This window comes from Scyliorhinus canicula, chromosome 2 (assembly GCF_902713615.1).
Source record: "Scyliorhinus canicula chromosome 2, sScyCan1.1, whole genome shotgun sequence".
In the NCBI taxonomy this organism is placed as follows: Eukaryota; Metazoa; Chordata; class Chondrichthyes; order Carcharhiniformes; family Scyliorhinidae; genus Scyliorhinus; species Scyliorhinus canicula.
In genome coordinates, this window is record NC_052147.1 from 9,268,867 (window position 1) to 9,288,439 (window position 19,573).

A 19,573-nucleotide genomic window follows, 5' to 3' on the forward strand; every position below is an offset into this window, starting at 1 on the left:
TACTGGCCGTATGCATCTTGAACTCGTTTTCCAATAACATTACTGCGACAAATATAAAATATAACAATTTCTTACATTCATCTCAACTCGTATAAGACACTAGTTAGACCTCGGCTAGAGTATTATGCACAGATCTGGGCGCCACACTGTAGGAAGGATGTGAACGCGTTGGAGAGAGGGCAGAAGAGGTTCACAAGAATGGTTCCGGGGAGAAGAAGGCTAAGAGGAGATTTAACAGGATGTTCAAAATCATGAGGCAGCTGGACAGAGTAGGCAGGGAGCAACACAAAGTTTTAGAGCGAGAGGGCACAGATTTAAAGTGATTTTCAAAACTTTTTCACACAGCGAGTGGGATCTGGAATGCACGGCCTGGAAGTGTTGTGGAGGCAGGTTCAATCGAGGCATTTAAAGGACATTAGGTGATTATTTGAATAGAGGGAAAATGGTACTCAGTTATGATGCTGATTTATATGTATATATATATATAGTTTTTGAATTTAGAGTACCCAATTCATTTTTTCCAATGAAGGGGCAATTTAGCGTGGCCAATCCACCTACCCCGCACATCTTTGGGTTGAGGGGGTGAAACCCACGCAAACACGGGGAGAATGTGCAAACTCCACACGGACAGTGACCCAGAGCCGGGATCGAACCTGGGACCTCAGCGCCGCGAGGCAGCAGGGCTAACCCACTGCGCCGCCGTGCTGCCCTATCATGATGCTCATTTGGACAGCACGACGGGCTGAATGGCCTCCTTCTGCATCGTTACAATTCTGTGATCCTGCAAAATAGAGTTGACATTTCGAGCCAGGACAAACCTGAAACGTTAACAACTGTTTCCTTCTCCGCAGCTCCTGCCAAACCTGCTGAGAATTTCCATGAATTTCCCTCAGGAAGGTCCATCTGGTTCACCAACGTCCTTTAAGGAAGGGAATCTGCCGCCTTTACCTGGCCTGCCCTACATGGGACTCAGATCCACAGCAATGTGGTTCTCTCTGAAATGGCCTTGCACGCCACTCACTTGTCAATCAGGCCGCTCTCCACCACCTTCTGAAGGAGAATTCCGATCGGGCAATAAACGGCCACCGCCCATGAATTAATGGCAATGTGAAACCTCACAACAAGGCAAATTTGTCATCCTGTTAGCTTTTTTCTGCCTTTTTTTAAAATGTGTCCAAAAGCCTTTCTGCATTCATTAGCGTGGGAATGACTTGGAGCAATGTTGCTTGATATGCACGGCCAAAGGTGGACACATTAACTGAACTCTGAGCTGGTGCTCGGTGACAAGTCTTGAGAGACTAGTCGTGCCTTGAAGGTATATCAACAAACCAGGCTGTTAAATATAAACTGCTCGGAATGTACCTGATTGATTTAACCTCACCTTCTGTTAACGCTCAAGGTGACCTGGTCACCAGCTTGTCAGACCGGCACGTCCGCTGGGAGCGGTGTAGGAGGTCAGTATTCAATCCCACAGCAATTCCAGACATGGGGAAGAGAGGCTGCCTGTTTGTGGTAGTGGTGATGGTGGATTATGTTTGCATGGTTTCGGCTATACCAGGTAAGCTGATGAAACTAACTTCACCTCCAGTATCGGTACGGAGGGCTGCACCATTGGAGGTGCCCCCTTTCAGATCAAACGTTAAAACCCGAGGCTCTGTCTGTCCTTCAGGTAGATGTGAAGGACCCCATGGGGCTCATTTTGGCAGAGGTAGTCTTTATACCTCAACCAACAGCACTGAAGCAGATGATCTTGTCACTTGTTGCTTGTGAGCTCTTGCCTCACGCAGATTGATTGCTGCCTTTGCCACATTACAGCTCCAGTAGTTGCAAAGTGCTTTGGGATGTGCAGAGGCTGTGAAAGGTGTTACAGTCACTAGGGCAGCCCTGGATGGTGCCTGTGTGGTACAGGTTTAATCAGTCTGTTACCCGTGTGAGACGTGGGCACACACCAGCCACTTCTCCTCCTTCGTCCCGGGTGAGGGAGACGGGGCTGGTTTGCGATGGATCTATTTGTGGGCTTCCTTCGCAACCCCCCCCCCCCAACTCCCACCCCCATTAGCTAAACGGTGGTGTGGGAGGGGAGGGGTGGAGAGGTGGAGGGTGGGAGTGGGGGAGGTAGGGTTAAGGAGGGGGAGAGGAGGGATGAGGTGGGGGGGGGGGGGGAATGGTTGAGGGAGGGGGAAATGGAGGGGAGGAGAGATGGAGGGAGGGGGAGGAGGGATGAGAAGTGGGGGAGGTGATGGAGAGAAGGGGAAATGGAGGGGAGGAGAGGTGGAGAGAGGGAACGAGGAGGTAAGGTGAGGAAGGGGGAGAGGAGGGATGAGAAGTGGGGGAGGTGATGGAGAGAAGGGGAAATGGAGGGGAGGAGAGGTAGACGTAGGGAGTGGGAGGTATGGTGAGGGAAGGGGAGAGGGGGGATGAGGTGTGGGAGGTGGTTGAGGGACAGGGAATTCTCATATTCCCCCTGGAGAAAGCCTGGGGGGGGGGGGGGGGGGGGGTCTAAAAGGAACGATGTACGAACAAAATTGACACAAAAAACAAGGTGGCGAAAAAGTTTTTGGAGGGATTTGTGCTGCTTGTCTGAGAGAGCAATGGGACTGACTGCCTCTCTCCTCACTCTGCCTTGTCTGAGAGAGCAATGGGACTGACTGCCTCTCTCCCCACTCTGCCTTGTCTGAGAGAGCAATGGGACTGACTGCCTCTCTCCCCACTCTGCCTTGTCTGAGAGAGCAATGGGACTGACTGCCTCTCTCCCCACTCTGCCTTGTCTGAGAGAGCAATGGGACTGACTGCCTCTCTCCTCACTCTGCCTTGTCTGAGAGAGCAATGGGACTGACTGCCTCTCTCCCCACTCTGCCTTGTCTGAGAGAGCAATGGGACTGACTGTCTCTCTCCCCACTCTGCCAGATGATGAATGCCCTGATGCCTATCCAGCCCGAGAGAATTGCGAGTTTGATGAGGTGTGCGAGGATGCCAGCTGCAAATACAACCAGTACGTGACCTGCCACCTGAACCGATGTGGGACCTGTGAGGCTGTGTTCCGCGGCTATGATAACGTAACTGTCAGCTGTAACCAGCGTGAGTCCTGCTTTGTGTTCCCACTCTGCCACTAACTCCCCCTCTGTTAAATCATAGACACAGCTCCAGTGTGGAGACGGTGGTGACATGCATCACTGCAAAAACACAAGGGGTTAATGTAAATACACTACGACTAAGTAACCACTAGAGGGAGCACCAGAGATGTCATGACACACAGACATACAGCCAATGGGTCCTTACAACAGGACACAACCAATGGGTAATCAGCACACCCAGAGGTGGCATTACCACAAGGGGGCACTTCACAATCCAAAAAAAAAGGACAGGGAACACATGCTCTGCCTCTTTCCACAGACCCACAACTTGAGAGTACATCAAGGTTGATCAGAAGCATCACACCCAGCACGTGGCTTAGAGCATGCTGGTACAGTTAGACTGAGTTACTACAGTTAGATTAGCAGGAGAGTCAAACTCATTTCAAAACTGTGTTAATAGTTCAATAAACATATTGAACTCATTTCAGAGTCTGCACCTTCCTTTGTCAAAGCATACATCAAGGAAGCAGCTTATGCTACACGAGGAAGCAGAACACAACAGAGACAGCCACTACTGACCTGATATAAAATGTACATTCTATAGTACACTTTTATACATATTGATGCGACCATCAATTTACTCAAAGACACGAGCAGAAGTAAACTGAGGTTTTAATCAGCTTAGAACAGTGCCTGCCTGCGACTAGTACAATACTGTGGACCGCCGACAGGTCAACTGCTCTTTATACTTCCTTTCAAGGGGAGGAGCCATGGGCGGAGCCCGTAAATGCCCCAACATATCCCCCTGTGGGTGAAGCCACACAATGGCCTATAGGTGGAGCCCACAAGGTCAACACCATAACATAGCTGTAACACAATGGCAGAACATGATACTGATACACTGGTGAATTACTAGTACTATACATTCACCACACATATATATTGTACAATGCAACGTCGCTCGTGTCTCAGTTGGTGGCACACTTGCCTCTGGGCTTCAGTCCCACTCCAGGGGCGGGATTTTCCCATCAAAGCCATTCGGCTCTCCATATTTTCTAAACCCGCCCGTGACCTTGCCCACCAGAGTCGGGGCTGGAAAAGAGCCGCCCCCTCAGGGCGTAAGCACAGAAATCAAGGCAGGACAGTGCGGGAGTGGGAGAGAGAGTTGTATTTAGATGACAAGTTAGGGACCGAGGATTTAAAGGGCTCAGGTTTAGACATCATCCTGTGGCACCATTTCAAAGACGAAAGCAAAGAATTCTCCCAAGTGTCCTGACCAATATTCAATCCCCCATCAACATTCCTCTACATTAGGACAGTGACAATATTTGTTGGCTGTAAAGCCTTTTGGATGTCCTGAGGTCACGAAAGGCGCTATAGAAATGCAATCACATCCGGTATATATATATATAGTGATTTTTTTTTTAAATTGTAACTTATGTCATAGAACCATAGAATCCCAACAGTGCAGAAGGAGGCCATTCGGCCCATCGAGTTTACGCCGACCTTCTGAAAGTGCACTCTGCCTAGGCCCCACCCTATCCCCGTAACCCCACCTGAACTTTTGGATACTAAGAAGCAATTCAGCATGGCCAATTCACCTAACCCGCACATCCACAACGACAGGGAGTCGGATAGCTTGATCTTGGTTGCGGACGAAGCTCGGCACAACATCGACGGCCGAAGGGCCTGTTCTGCGTTGTGCTGTTCTATGTTCTATCTTTGGACTGCGAGGGCGGCACAGTGGCGCAGTGGTTAGCACTGCGGCCTCACAGCGCAAAGGTCTCAGGAGTTTGCACATTCCCCCCCGTGTTTGCGTGGGTTTCGCCCGCAGGCTAGATGGACTGGCCACGCTAAATTACCCCTCAGTTGGAAAAACATGAATTGGATGTTCTAAATTCCTAAAAAAATCTTTGGACTGCAGGATGAAACCGGAGCACCCGGAGGAAATCCACACAGACACGGGGAAAAAGTACAAACTCCACACAGACAGTCACCCGAAGCCAGAATTGAACCCGGGTCCCTGGCCCTGTGAGGCAGCAGTGCTAACCACTGTGCCACCGTCATATACAGTATCAATGTCAGCGTACAGAATATACACATTGTAAGTCACAGTGTATGATATACTATAATTTGGTGTGTTATAATTTATAACATGTACACTATCAATGACTAGATATTGTATTGTAGATTCAGGTGAAATGTTTCCCCTGGCTGGGGAGTGTGAACCAGGAGGCACAATTCAAAAACAAGAGGGGGACCGAGATGAGGAGAAATCTCTCTACACAGAGGGTTGTGAATCTTTGGAATTCTCTATCCCAGAGGCTGTGGAAGGTCAGACATTGTGTATGTTCAAAGCAGAGATTGATCGATCTCTGATTAACAATAGCACAAAGGGGATAGTGCGTGTAAAAGACATTGAAGTGTCCAATCAGTCATGATAGTATTGAATGGTGGAGCTGGCTCGATGGGCTGAATGGCCTCCTCCTGATCCTATATGATATCATACAGTATATTCTGTGTGTGGATAATAATAGATGCGCTAGAGGTTATTCTATATATTCACTCAGTTTTGGTCTCCGTTTCAGTCACACCAAAGTGCCGGCTCTTGCACCTGGAGATGCTGCACAAGAGCCGAACAGCCAGCAGGCAACCTGGGGGGAGGAGAGTCGATGATCTGTACGACCCTGAGTGCGAGAAGAATGGCACCTTCAAGGCTAAACAGTGCGATGACGACTCCAACCTCTGCTGGTGTGTGGACAGTGCGGGGGTCAGGGTCACTGACAAGACGGGGGATGACCCCAAATGTGACCAGCTCGTTCGTGTCCAGTGAGTTTTATTCCGTGACCCATCAGGTTAAGTTGACTTTTCTCATGGGAAAAGGTTACTGTGGGTCCCAGCTGACCAACAGCAGTACCATTGGCCCCTGCCCCCCCCCCCCCCCCCCCTCTCCTCTCCCCTGATAGCTCAGGTGGTAATGGCACTTCCTGGTGCAGTTAGTGGCCAGACACAGCACTCCACACACAGGCAGTTACCCGAAGCCGGAATTGAACCCGGGTCCTTGGCGCTGTGAGGCAGCAGTGGTAACCACTATGTCACTGAGCTGCCGAGTAACAATTATGAAGGACTATTTATTAAATGAAAGAAAAGACAAATGCCAAAAACAGGACTATACTGTGCTAAGGCAATTAAGTATATGAATTACTATACTCAGCTTATGTAGAACATACCCCTTGTTCCAAAATATATCTACGACCCCTGAACTCATTAAGACTTCCCCTTTCCCCAAAACAACGTCCAAATTAAATAGGTCAAAAGTCAAGACCGCTTATCACAATACCGGGAGGATAATCAAGTTTGGAAAACGTCATGTCCTGGTCCAACAAAGGTACTTAACTGCCTTTTTGAAGGTTTTCTGCACTGCCTTGGCTCTATTACTTGGATGTTAGGTGTAAAACTTGGCCTCAGGCTGCTAGCTGGAAGCTGGCTTATCGGCTGCTAAGGCTGCTAGGTGTCTACTGGATTCTTCTGAGGTTCCTGGCTATTATACCTTTGTTCCACTTTGATTCTGCCTTCTGTGTATTTGGCTGTTTGCCCCAATCAAATTCTTTGACTCTAGACATTAACATGTGTACACTTCATAGATCTCCCATAGATCTAGCTAAGCTGTTTCTACTAAAAAGCTAATCACAACTATTTCTATCTATAGCCTGCAGATCTCTTTACTGGGAGAGACGCATCTCAGCCAGCCTTTTGAATATAGGCAACTGCTGTCACTAGGCAGATTTCTACCTGTTGCTGGGCAGGTCGCAGCCTATTATGTCTTGTTAAATTTGTGTTACTGCTATTACTGGGCAAATCCATGACACCCTCAAGTCTTCCCTTTAAAATACCTTGTTGGAATACTCTCCACTTGCCTGAGTGCAGCTCCAGCAACACTCAAGATGCTCAACGCCATCCAGGACTAAGCAGCCAGCTTCATTGGCACTCAATCCACCACCTTAAACATTCACTCCCTCCACCCCTGATGTACAGTGCCTGGAAGGGTGGTGGAAGCAAATTCCAGAAAATATTTAAAAGGGAATTGGCTCAATCCCTTTTTCCGTTCATGCAGAGCATACTCGATGGGCCAAATGGCCTCATTCTGCTCCTGCACCCTATGTTTTACATCTTATGTGGATGTCATTGGTGAGGCCAGCATTCGATGCCCATCCCTAATTGCCCTTGAGAAGATGGTGGTGAGCTGCCTTCTTGAACCGCTGCAGTCAGTGAGGTGGGAATCCCACCACCTGGAGGTTCCCCTCGAAGTCACTCACCGCCCTTAGAAATATATCGGCCGTTCCTTCACTGTCACTGGGTCAAAATCCTGGAACTCCCTCCCTAACAGCACTGTGGGTGTACCTACACCTCACTGACTGCAGCGGTTCAAGAAGGCAGCTCACCACCATCTTCTCAAGGGCAATTAGGGATGGGCAACAAATGCTGGCGTAGCCAATGTCATCCACTTTTTAAAAAAAAATAATTTTTATTGAAATTTTTGAAAAATGAATAACAACAAAACAATAATAATAATAATAATAAACACCCCCCGGACCCGTAACAACGCATATAACGAGCCCCCCCAAACCCGATGAACAACAAAATAAATTACAAATAAATTAAATTAACATAAACAATACCCCCCCCCCCCCCGGGTTGCCGCTGCTGCTGACCTAGTTCCCTATCGTTGAGCCAGAAAGTCGAGGAAAGGCTGCCACCTCCTGAAGAACCCTTGTACCGACCCCCTCAGGGCGAATTTCACCTTCTCCAGCTTAATGAATCCCGCCATGTCATTGATCCAGGTCTCCATGCTTGGGGGTCTCGCATCTTTCCACTGCAACAAGATCCTCTGCCGGGCTACTAGGGACGCAAAGGCCAGCACACCCGCCTCTTTCGCCTCCTGCACTCCCGGCTCCACCCCAACCCCAAATATCGCGAGTCCCCAGCCTGGCTTGACCCTGGACCCTACCACCCTCGACACCGTCCTCGCCACCCCCTGCCAGAATTCCCCCAGTGCCAGGCATGCCCAAAACATATGGGCATGGTTCGCTGGGCTCCCCGAACACCTAATGCACCTGTCCTCCCCCCCAAAAAACTTGCTCATCCTCGTCCCGGACATATGGGCCCTGTGCAGCACCTTGAACTGGATGAGGCTAAGCCTCGCACATGAAGAGGAGGAGTTCACCCTCTCCAGGGCGTTGCCAATGTCATCCACATAAGATGTAAAGCATAGGGCGCAGGAGCAGAATGAGGCCATTTGGCCCATTGAGTTTGCTCTGCATGAACGGAAAAAGGGATTGATCCAATTCCCTTTTAAATATTTTCTGGAATCTGCTTCCACCACGCTTTCCAACAGAGGATTCCAGATCACAACTGGGATCAAACTCCAAAAGGCGTCAAATGAATTTAGAGTACCCAATTCATTTTTTTTCCAATTAAGGGGCAATTTAGCATGGCCAACCTGCACATGGTTTTGGGTTGTGGGCGTGAGACCCACGCAGACACGGGGAGAATGTGCAAACTTCACACGGACGGTGACCCAGGGCCGGGATCGAACCCAGGTCCTCGTGGCCGTGAGGCAGCAGAGCTAACCACCGCGCCGCTGTGCTGCCCTACGTTGGGTTAGAACATCTTTCAGCCTGAAATCATTTATACTCCATGAGAAAAGGCTGCTGATTGGATTCATTTGATTGCATTCTCCATGGCAGCATTTATTGCCCATCCCAAATTGCCCCTGAGGGGGCAGTAACGAGTTAATCACGTTGCTGTGGGTCTGTCATCACATGTAGGCCAGACCAGGTAAGGACGGCAGATTTCCTACCCTCAAGGACAGTAGTGAAATTCATGGGTTTTTACAACAATCGACAATGGTTTCATGGCCATCATTCGAGCTTTAATTCCAGATATTTTATTGCATTTAAATTCCATCAGCTACCATGGTAGGATTTGACCCCGTGTCCCCGGATCATTATCCTGTTTTTAAAAAATTTGTTCATGGGATGTGGGTGTCGCAGGCTGTGCCAGCATTTATTGCCCACCCCTAATTGCCCTTGAGGGGGCAGTTAAGAGTCAATCACATTGCTGTGGAGTCACATGTAGGCCAGACCAGGTAAGGACGGCAGATTTCCTTCCCTAAAGGGCATTAGACTTTTAATTCCAGATTTTTATTGAATTCAAATTTCACAATCTGCAGTGGCGGGATTTGAACCTGGGTCCCCAGAGCATTTCCCCGGTTCTCTACATTACTTGTCCAGCAACAATACCATTATGCCACTACTTCCTGCTGCTTCTGTTGAAATTTGGTATTTTTGCATCTGGCCTGTTGAGTGCAAGGTGAAAAGCTTTGACAGTCTGTCTCTTTTTTTCAGTAATACAAAAATAATAGGCTGTCAAATACATAAATGACCGGTCACAACATTTGTATACATCTGAAATGATGTGTTGGATTGCCTCTTAAATCCCATTAATAATGAAAACATTAACAAACTTATCCATTTCTATACTGATGGGACAATGTTATATAGTCTCGGACAGTGAGACAGGCTGATATATAGTCATATAAAATGTGCCAGACTTAAAGCGACAGCTACTGAGCTAAAACAAGACAGAACTGTTTTACTCTAACCACAAATGTGACATTTTTTTCGGTCTTGTTGATGAAGGGATAATGTTTGCAGTAAGAAATCAATTAATGTGTCATTCATGTGAAGGTTAAATGACTAACGCTGGCTCTCTCTTTTCTCCTGCAGTCTCATTCAGATTGATTTCAGTTTTAAAGTGGAATTTGTCTTTTTAAAGATGAAGGAGGAAGCTCTCCGTCGGTGAGTTGGGTTGGAATCTGTCGCCATGGTTACGCAGGGTTGAGTGAGTCGGATTCTGCTGGGGCTGCTGACAAGGTGGTACCTGTGCCACGTGGCTAGCTAGGTGGAGGGGGTGAACATTAACTAGTTTACCCGCAGATTATCGCTGAACTGTGTGCACGTGCTTCTGTCTCAAATATTGGGATTTGGAAATGAAAAAAATAAAATGAAAGTCGCTTATTGTCACGAGTAGACTTCAATGAAGTTACTGTGAAAAGCCCCTAGTCGCCACATTCCGGCACCTGTTCGGGGAGGCTGGTACGGGATTATGCTGCCAGTGCAGATTGTAAAGATGTGCGCTTGAGAAATGTACAGGGGATGGGGTGGTTTAGAGCAGTGGCTATGAAAGTGTACCGAACATGGGCCGTCTTTAAGGAGGGAGAAGAATTGGGCTAGGAGGGCCCTTGATTGGCTGTAACAGCAGCTGCCGCCCTCTTTCTGCGCTCAGAACAGAAGGAGGCCATTCAGCCCCTCGGATCTGCTCCATCTGTGCTGCATCTCAACTCCATCTGCCTGACGTTGCTCCACATCCCTTCCTGCCCTTACCCGACTATTTGTTGTTTCTTTTCTCAATTAAACTAAAAGGTTGGTCAATCCCAACAGGATTGAGAAATCTGGGGAAGCGTTAACCCTGCTTTTCTCTCCAGGAATGCTGCTCGACCTGCTGAGTCCTCACAGCACTTTCTGTTTTTAATTTGGATTTCCAGCACCTGCAGTATTTTACTCTGGCGTTGAGGAGGTCCCTAGAGGAACTGGATTTTAATTCAGCTCAAGGCCGTTCTGTCTCTCCGCTGTAACAATTGTCAATTTGCGATCAGTCTTAACTCATTCCTTAGAATCTCTGAGCCCCCATTGGACTGAAGCAGGCAGCCTCACTGATAGGAGAAGACAGATGGCTGGGAGTGTTTGACGTGGACAGTATGTTATCTTTAACACATTCATGTAATATTCATATCAGTGATACTTTAAAAAAATACATTAACGCCAGTATTAAAATAGCATGGGCAAAGACATAAGGCCCCCAGGGCTTAAAATAAGTCACAAAACTCCTGTGTGTAAAATACAATCATATTGTATTTACCAGAGCAGCATGGTGGCGCAATGGTTGGCATTGCTGCCTCAAGGCGCCGAGGTCCCAGGTTCGATCCCGGCTCTGGGTCACTGTCCGTGTGGAGTTTGCACATTCTCCCCGTGTCTGCGTGGGTTTCGCCTCCACAACCCAAAGACGTGCAGGGTAGGTGGATTGGCCACACTAAATTGCCCCTTAATTGGAAATTCTAGATTTTAAAAATGTATTTCCCAGTAAGATTTCTCCACCAACGGCTCGCCACAGCTGTGTATTCCCAGCATTTATCGTTTTTATTTTATATTAAGGTCCGTCATCATGATGAGTACAATAATTCAATGGCTTTTTAAAAAAAAAACAAATAAAGGAATCTGAGATCTTTTCTTTAATTCCTTTATTTACAGAGAATTTATAGCACAACAGATCTGTGTTGGTGTTTATACCCCACCCTGTTTCATTTCACCTTATCAACAGATCCCCCTATTCCTTTCTCCCTCACGTGTTTATTTAGTTTCTGATGTGACCATCAATTCACTAGACACACGATTGGAAGTAAACTGTGGTTCTAATAGTCTTACAACTGAGCCAGCCTGCGACCAGAGGAACTGAGAGCAGGGCTTACGGCTGCAGCACTTTATACTTCCGGTTAGTGGGAGGAGCCATGGGCGGAGCCAAGGGTGAAGCCCAGTACAAGCTACTCATCTCCCCCTATGGGCAGAGCCGTGCAACGGCTCACATACAGAGCCCACAAGGACACAATACAATGCAATGCAATACAGTGTGAATTACAAGACAGTATAATTCACCACAGTTTCCTATTAAATGTATCTATGTTGTTCACTTCAATTCCATGTGGTAATGAGTTCCACATTCTAATCACTCCCTGGGTACATAGGTTTTTCCTGAATTACTTATTGTAGCTTCCAGTAATCTGGTATTGCACAAGTAGAAACATCTTCTATTCCTCTACCCAGTCCAACCCCATTCATTTAAAAAAGATTCCTTCATGGGACTCGGACGGCAGCATTTGTTTTGCCCGCCCCCTAATTATCCTTCAGAAAGCGGGAGTGAGCTTTCTTCTTGAATCGCTGCAGTCCATGTGGTGTAGGTACACCCACAGTGCTGTTAGGGAGGGAGTGCCAGGATTTTGACGCAGCGACAGTGAAGGGATGACGATATATTTCGAAGTCAGGGTGGTGGGTGGCTTGAAGTGGAACCTGCAGGTGGTGGTGTTCCCAAGTATCTGCTGCTATTGCCCTTCTTGGTCGTTTGGAAAGTGCTGTCTAAGGACCGTTGGCGAGTTCTGCGGTGCGTCTTGTAGATGGCACACACGGCTGCCACTCTGCCAGTGGAGGAAGTCAATGCTGAAGCAGGTGGATGGGTGCCAGTCAAGCGGGCTGGTTTCACCTGGATAGTGTTGAGCTTCTTTTTTTTTTAATTTAGAGTGCCCAATTATTTTTTCTCCAATTAAGGGGCAATTTAGCATGGCCAATCCACCTACCCTGTACATCTTTGGGTTGTGGGGGTGGAACCCATGCAGACATGGGGAGAATGTGCAAACTCCAGACAGACAATCACCCAGGGCCGGGAGTCGAACCCAGGTCCTCATTGCCGCAGTCCCAGTGCTAACCACTGCGCCGTATGCCGCCCATGAAAAGAAATGAAATGAACGCCCTCTATCTGCACGAGACAGCATGTTGAGCTTCTTGAGTGTTGTTGGAGCTGCACTCAACCCAGGCAAGTGGAGAGTATTCCATTACACTCCTGACTTGTGCCTTGTAGATGGACAGACATTGGGGGAGTCAGGAGGTGAGTTACTCTCCACAGAATTCCAAACCTCTGACCTGCTCTCACAGCCACAGTATTTCCATGGCTCGTCCAGTTCAGCACCTGGTCAATAGTAACCCCCAGGATGTTGATAAAAACATTTGCGAGAGATTAGGTCCCCAACCTCAGCAGTTAAATCTCTCAGTTCGAGCATGGTCCTGGCATCAACCTTGCAGGTCAAAGGAGATTTATTCTATTGCCCCAAATTAAACCCCAGCCCTTTAACCATTGAAAAATTAAAAGTGGTAGCTAGGAAGGTAACTTTTTCTTTGTGTTGCAGGAAGGTGGCCATTAAGCTGGTTAAAGAGTACACACTAAAGGCGACTCAGATTGTGGAGATCAAGGCAAGTATCAGGTTCCTAACCTCCAGATCTCGTGGCTCGATTGAGGAAGTGTGAGGAAATCTCCAGGTCTCCTGGCCAAAATGTATCCCTCAACCATCTCACCCAATAAAAAAGGCCATTTCTCCTCTCAGTTAGCAGGTTGTAGGCTCAAGTCTCACTTTTGAGCACAAATTCCAGGCTGAATTGTAACTCACAGTGCTGTACCATCAGAGTGCTGTACCATCAGAGTGCTGTACTGTCAGAGTGCTGTACTGTCAGAGTGCTGTACCATCAGAGTGCTCTACCATCAGAGTGCTGTACTGTCAGAGTGCTGTACTGTCAGAGTGCTGTACTATCAGAGTGCTGTACTGTCAGAGTGCTGTACTGTCAGAGTGCTGTACTATCAGAGTGCTGTACTGTCAGAGTGCTGTACTATCAGAGTGCTGTACCATCAGAGTGCTGTACCATCAGAGTTCTGTACCATCAGAGTGCTGTACTATCAGAGTGCTGTACTGTCAGTGCTGTACTATCAGAGTGCTGTACTGTCAGAGTGCTGTACTATCAGAGTGCTGTACTGTCAGAGTGCTGTACTATCAGAGTGCTGTACTGTCAGAGTGCTGTACCATCAGAGTGCTCTACCATCAGAGTGCTGTACTATCAGAGTGCTGTACTGTCAGAGTGCTGTACTATCAGAGTGCTGTACTGTCAGAGTGCTGTACTATCAGAGTGCTGTACTGTCAGAGTGCTGTACTATCAGAGTGCTGTACTGTCAGAGTGCTGTACTGTCAGAGTGCTGTACTATCAGAGTGCTGTACTATCAGAGTGCTGTACTATCAGAGTGCTGTACTATCAGAGTGCTGTACTGTCAGAGTGCTGTACTATCAGAGTGCTGTACTATCAGAGTGCTGTACTATCAGAGTGCTGTACTATCAGAGTGCTGTACTATCAGAGTGCTGTACTGTCAGAGTGCTGTACTGTCAGAGTGCTGTACTGTCAGAGTGCTGTACCATCAGAGTGCTGTACCATCAGAGTGCTGTACTGTCAGAGTGCTGTACCATCAGAGTGCTGTACCATCAGAGTGCTGTACTGTCAGAGTGCTGTACTATCAGAGTGCTGTACTATCAGAGTGCTGTACCATCAGAGTGCTGTACTATCAGAGTGCTGTACTGTCAGAGTGCTGTACTATCAGAGTGCTGTACTGTCAGAGTGCTGTACTGTCAGAGTGCTGTACTGTCAGAGTGCTGTACTGTCAGAGTGCTGTACCATCAGAGTGCTGTACTGTCAGAGTGCTGTACTATCAGAGTGCTGCACTATCAGAGTGCTGTACTATCAGAGTGCTGTACCATCAGAGTGCTGTACCATCAGAGTGCTGTACCGTCAGAGTGCTGTATTATCAGAGTGCTGTACTGTCAGAGTGCTGTACTGTCAGAGTGCTGTACTGTCAGAGTGCTGTACTATCAGAGTGCTGTACTATCAGAGTGCTGTACTGTCAGAGTGCTGTACTATCAGAGTGCTGTACTATCAGAGTGCTGTACTATCAGAGTGCTGTACTATCAGAGTGCTGTACTATCAGAGTGCTGTACTGTCAGAGTGCTGTACTGTCAGAGTGCTGTACTATCAGAGTGCTGTACCATCAGAGTGCTGTACTGTCAGAGTGCTGTACTATCAGAGTGCTGTACCATCAGAGTTCTGTACCATCAGAGTGCTGTACTATCAGAGTGCTGTACCATCAGAGTTCTGTACCATCAGAGTGCTGTACTATCAGAGTGCTGTACCATCAGAGTGCTGTACTGTCAGAGTGCTGTACTATCAGAGTGCTGTACTATCAGAGTGCTGTACTATCAGAGTGCTGTACTGTCAGAGTGCTGTACTGTCAGAGTGCTGTACTGTCAGAGTGCTGTACTATCAGAGTGCTGTACTATCAGAGTGCTGTACCATCAGAGTTCTGTACCATCAGAGTGCTGTACTATCAGAGTGCTGTACCATCAGAGTGCTGTACTGTCAGAGTGCTGTACTATCAGAGTGCTGTACTATCAGAGTGCTGTAATATCAGAGTGCTGTACTATCAGAGTGCTGTACTGTCAGAGTGCTGTACTATCAGAGTGCTGTACTGTCAGAGTGCTGTACTATCAGAGTGCTGTACTGTCAGAGTGCTGTACCATCAGAGTGCTCTACCATCAGAGTGCTGTACTATCAGAGTGCTGTACTGTCAGAGTGCTGTACTATCAGAGTGCTGTACTGTCAGAGTGCTGTACCATCAGAGTGCTCTACCATCAGAGTGCTGTACTATCAGAGTGCTGTACTGTCAGAGTGCTGTACTATCAGAGTGCTGTACTGTCAGAGTGCTGTACTGTCAGAGTGCTGTACTATCAGAGTGCTGTACTATCAGAGTGCTGTACTGTCAGAGTGCTGTACTATCAGAGTGCTGTACTGTCAGAGTGCTGTACTATCAGAGTGCTGTACTGTCAGAGTGCTGTACTATCAGAGTGCTGTACTGTCAGAGTGCTGTACTATCAGAGTGCTGTACTGTCAGAGTGCTGTACTGTCAGAGTGCTGTACTGTCAGAGTGCTGTACTATCAGAGTGCTGTACTATCAGAGTGCTGTACTGTCAGAGTGCTGTACTGTCAGAGTGCTGTACTATCAGAGTGCTGTACTATCAGAGTGCTGTACTGTCAGAGTGCTGTACTGTCAGAGTGCTGTACTATCAGAGTGCTGTACTGTCAGAGTGCTGTACTATCAGAGTGCTGTACTGTCAGAGTGCTGTACTATCAGAGTGCTGTACTGTCAGAGTGCTGTACTGTCAGAGTGCTGTACTGTCAGAGTGCTGTACTATCAGAGTGCTGTACTGTCAGAGTGCTGTACTATCAGAGTGCTGTACTATCAGAGTGCTGTACTGTCAGAGTGCTGTACTGTCAGAGTGCTGTACTGTCAGAGTGCTGTACTGTCAGAGTGCTGTACTGTCAGAGTGCTGTACTATCAGAGTGCTGTACTATCAGAGTGCTGTACTGTCAGAGTGCTGTACTGTCAGAGTGCTGTACTGTCAGAGTGCTGTACTGTCAGAGTGCTGTACTATCAGAGTGCTGTACTATCAGAGTGCTGTACTGTCAGAGTGCTGTACTGTCAGAGTGCTGTACTATCAGAGTGCTGTACTGTCAGAGTGCTGTACTGTCAGAGTGCTGTACCTTCAGAGTGCTGTACTATCAGAGTGCTGTACTGTCAGAGTGCTGTACTGTCAGAGTGCTGTACTGTCAGAGTGCTGTGCTGTCAGAGTGCTGTACTGTCAGAGTGCTGTACCATCAGAGTGCTGTACCATCAGAGTGCTGTACTGTCAGAGTGCTGTACTGTCAGAGTGCTGTAATATCAGAGTGCTGTACTATCAGAGTGCTGTACCGTCAGAGTGCTGTACCATCAGAGTGCTGTACTGTCAGAGTGCTGTACTGTCAGAGTGCTGTACTATCAGAGTGCTGTACTATCAGAGTGCTGTACTATCAGAGTGCTGTACTGTCAGAGTGCTGTACTGTCAGAGTGCTGTACTGTCAGAGTGCTGTACTGTCAGAGTGCTGTAATATCAGAGTGCTGTACTGTCAGAGTGCTGTACTGTCAGAGTGCTGTAATATCAGAGTGCTGTACTGTCAGAGTGCTGTACTATCAGAGTGCTGTACTGTCAGAGTGCTGTACTGTCAGAGTGCTGTACTGTCAGAGTGCTGTACTGTCAGAGTGCTGTACTGTCAGAGTGCTGTACTGGCAGAGTGCTGTACTATCAGAGTGCTGTACTGTCAGAGTGCTGTACTATCAGAGTGCTGTACTGTCAGAGTGCTGTAATATCAGAGTGCTGTACTGTCAGAGTGCTGTAATATCAGAGTGCTGTACTGTCAGAGTGCTGTACTACAGTATCAGAGTGCTGTACCATCAGAGTGCTGTACTATCAGAGTGCTGTACTATCAGAGTGCTGTACTATCAGAGTGCTGTACTGTCAGAGTGCTGTACTATCAGAGTGCTGTACCATCAGAGTGCTGTACTGTCAGAGTGCTGTACCATCAGAGTGCTGTACCATCAGAGTGCTGTACTGTCAGAGTGCTGTACTGTCAGAGTGCTGTACTATCAGAGTGCTGTAATATCAGAGTGCTGTACCATCAGAGTGCTGTACTGTCAGAGTGCTGTACTGTCAGAGTGCTGTACTATCAGAGTGCTGTACTATCAGAGTGCTGTAATATCAGAGTGCTGTACCATCAGATGATGTACTATCAGAGTGCTGTACTATCAGAGTGCTGTAATATCAGAGTGCTGTACCATCAGATGATGTACTATCAGAGTGCTGTACTGTCAGAGTGCTGTACTGTCAGAGTGCTGTACTATCAGGGTATAAAGGAACAAATAATGAGATCTTGTCCGAAAGGTATTGATGTGTTGGGTAAGTTGGGTCTGCGAGGACTGCGTTTACCAGAGCAGTGAGAGAGACAGGCTTCCAGCACTTGGAGAAATGCAACTCTATTTTATTGAACTCTTAACTATCATACATACTTTAACTGTGGGTTGACACTATGCTGAGTTGACTGGAGGCCTGAGGCTAACCTGACCAGACTATCTTACTACCACATGGTGTGTGTTCTAGTTGTTACTCACGGGCTCTGACTGTCTCAGAGGCTGCATCCCGAGAGAGCGGGAAAACTAGTGCCCTCTGGCTTTATAGTGATAGTGTCCTGTCTGGTGATTGGCTGCTGTGTTCTGTGTGTTCATTGGTCATCCTGTGTGTCAATCAATGTCTGTCTGTGCACCATCATATACATGTGTGTATATTATGACATCTCCCACCCTTTTTTTTACTTTAAAAAAAAAATGTGTATAGGTCAATAAATAGTGAGTGTGTGTAGGAGCCTGACTATATACAAAGTATGTGAGCGTATTGACATGGGACGGTGTCTCGTGCAGATAGAGGGCATACAACAAATTAGGAAGAAACAATATGTACAGATGTGTAAATTTATCACAAGGCGATGCAACATTCAGTCTATAAATTCAGTCTCTGTGGCGGGTGATGAATTCTGGTTGACCGCCCCAAGGGTGGGTCAGGGGCCGCCTGCACTGGAACAGGCGGAGCTGCCTCCAATGTAGAGGGCGGTAAAAGAACTGTCAGATCGGTGGCCTCGCAGAATGGTGCGTACTGAGGAACCAGCATGCGAGGCAGGACATCACGTTCAGGCGGCGAGCGTGGAAGCAGCCGCAGTGCCCGCCTATTACGCCGAGGAAAGGAGCCATCAGGGATTCGAACGAGGAACGATCTGGGGGCCACTTGCTTGACCACCACAGCTGTGGCAGACCAGCCACCGTCAGGTAGCTGAACACGAAGTCGGTCAGCAGGGACCAGAGCAGGGAGATCCGCGGCGTGGGCGTCGTACGCTGACTTGCATTGGGCCGAGACTGTGGCATCCTTTGCAGAACCAGAAAATGGATCACAAGGCGATGCAGCATTCAGTCTATAAATTCAGTCTCTGTGGTGGGCAATGAATTCTGGATGACCGCCTCAAGGGTGGGTCAGGGGCTGCCTGCACTGGAATGGGCTGGGATGTGGATAGCTGGCACCGTCGGCCGTAGTGTGCGGTTCATTAGCAGCTGTGCTGGGGACTGGCCAGCGGACAAAGGAGTCGCTCTGTAGGCTAACAGCGCCAGGTTAAAGTCTGAACCCGAGTCAGCAGCTTTACACAACAGTCGTTTAACAACGTGGACCCCCTTTTTCAGCCTTCCCATTCGACTGGGGGTAGTGGGGGCTTGAAGTGACGTGCGTAAAATTGTACTGCCGGGCAAAGTCCATCCACTCCTGATTGAAAAAGCACGGGCCATTATCAGTCATGACTGTAAGTGGAATGCCATGACGGGCGAAGGTCTCTTTGCATGCCTTGATGACTGTTGCTGATGTGAGGTCAGTCAGTCTGACCACCTTGGGGTAGTTAGAAAAATAGTCCACGAGGAGGACATAGTCTCGGCCCTTTGCATGAAAGAGATCAATGCCAACCTTGGTCCATGGGGAGGACACCAGTTCATGCGGCTGCAAAGCCTCTTTCGGCTGAGCTGGCTGGAACCGTTGGCATGTTGGGCAATTGAGGACCGTGTTGGCGATGTCCTGACTGATGCCTGGCCAATATACTGCCTCTCGGGCTCGACAGCGACACTTTTCGACCCCCAGGTGACCCTCGTGGAGTTGGCCGAGGACGGGCTCTCGCATACTCTGTGGGATTACTATCCTGTCCAGCTTCATTAGTATGCCATCGACTACTGCCAGATCGTCCTTTATATTATAGAACTGTGGGCACTGCCCCTTTTGCCAACCATCCGTGAGGTGTCGCATGACCCGCTGGAGTAAAGGATCCCTGGCCGTCTCCTGACGA

The 19,573-nt window shown here is 48.1% G+C and overlaps 1 protein-coding gene across 1 annotated transcript in view; it reads left to right on the forward strand.

Moving 5' to 3' along the window:
- The first annotated feature begins 1,478 nt into the window (after nucleotides 1–1,478).
- LOC119962353 (epithelial cell adhesion molecule-like) overlaps nucleotides 1,479–19,573 on the forward strand; it is a 39,787-nt gene continuing 21,692 nt past the window's right edge. The window contains exons 1-5 of the mRNA XM_038790332.1: nucleotides 1,479–1,558; nucleotides 2,908–3,078; nucleotides 5,663–5,903; nucleotides 9,863–9,934; nucleotides 13,147–13,210. Of these exons, the coding sequence (XP_038646260.1) occupies nucleotides 1,486–1,558; nucleotides 2,908–3,078; nucleotides 5,663–5,903; nucleotides 9,863–9,934; nucleotides 13,147–13,210 (621 nt within the window). The 5' untranslated portion in view covers nucleotides 1,479–1,485. The remainder of the gene's footprint in view (nucleotides 1,559–2,907; nucleotides 3,079–5,662; nucleotides 5,904–9,862; nucleotides 9,935–13,146; nucleotides 13,211–19,573) is intronic.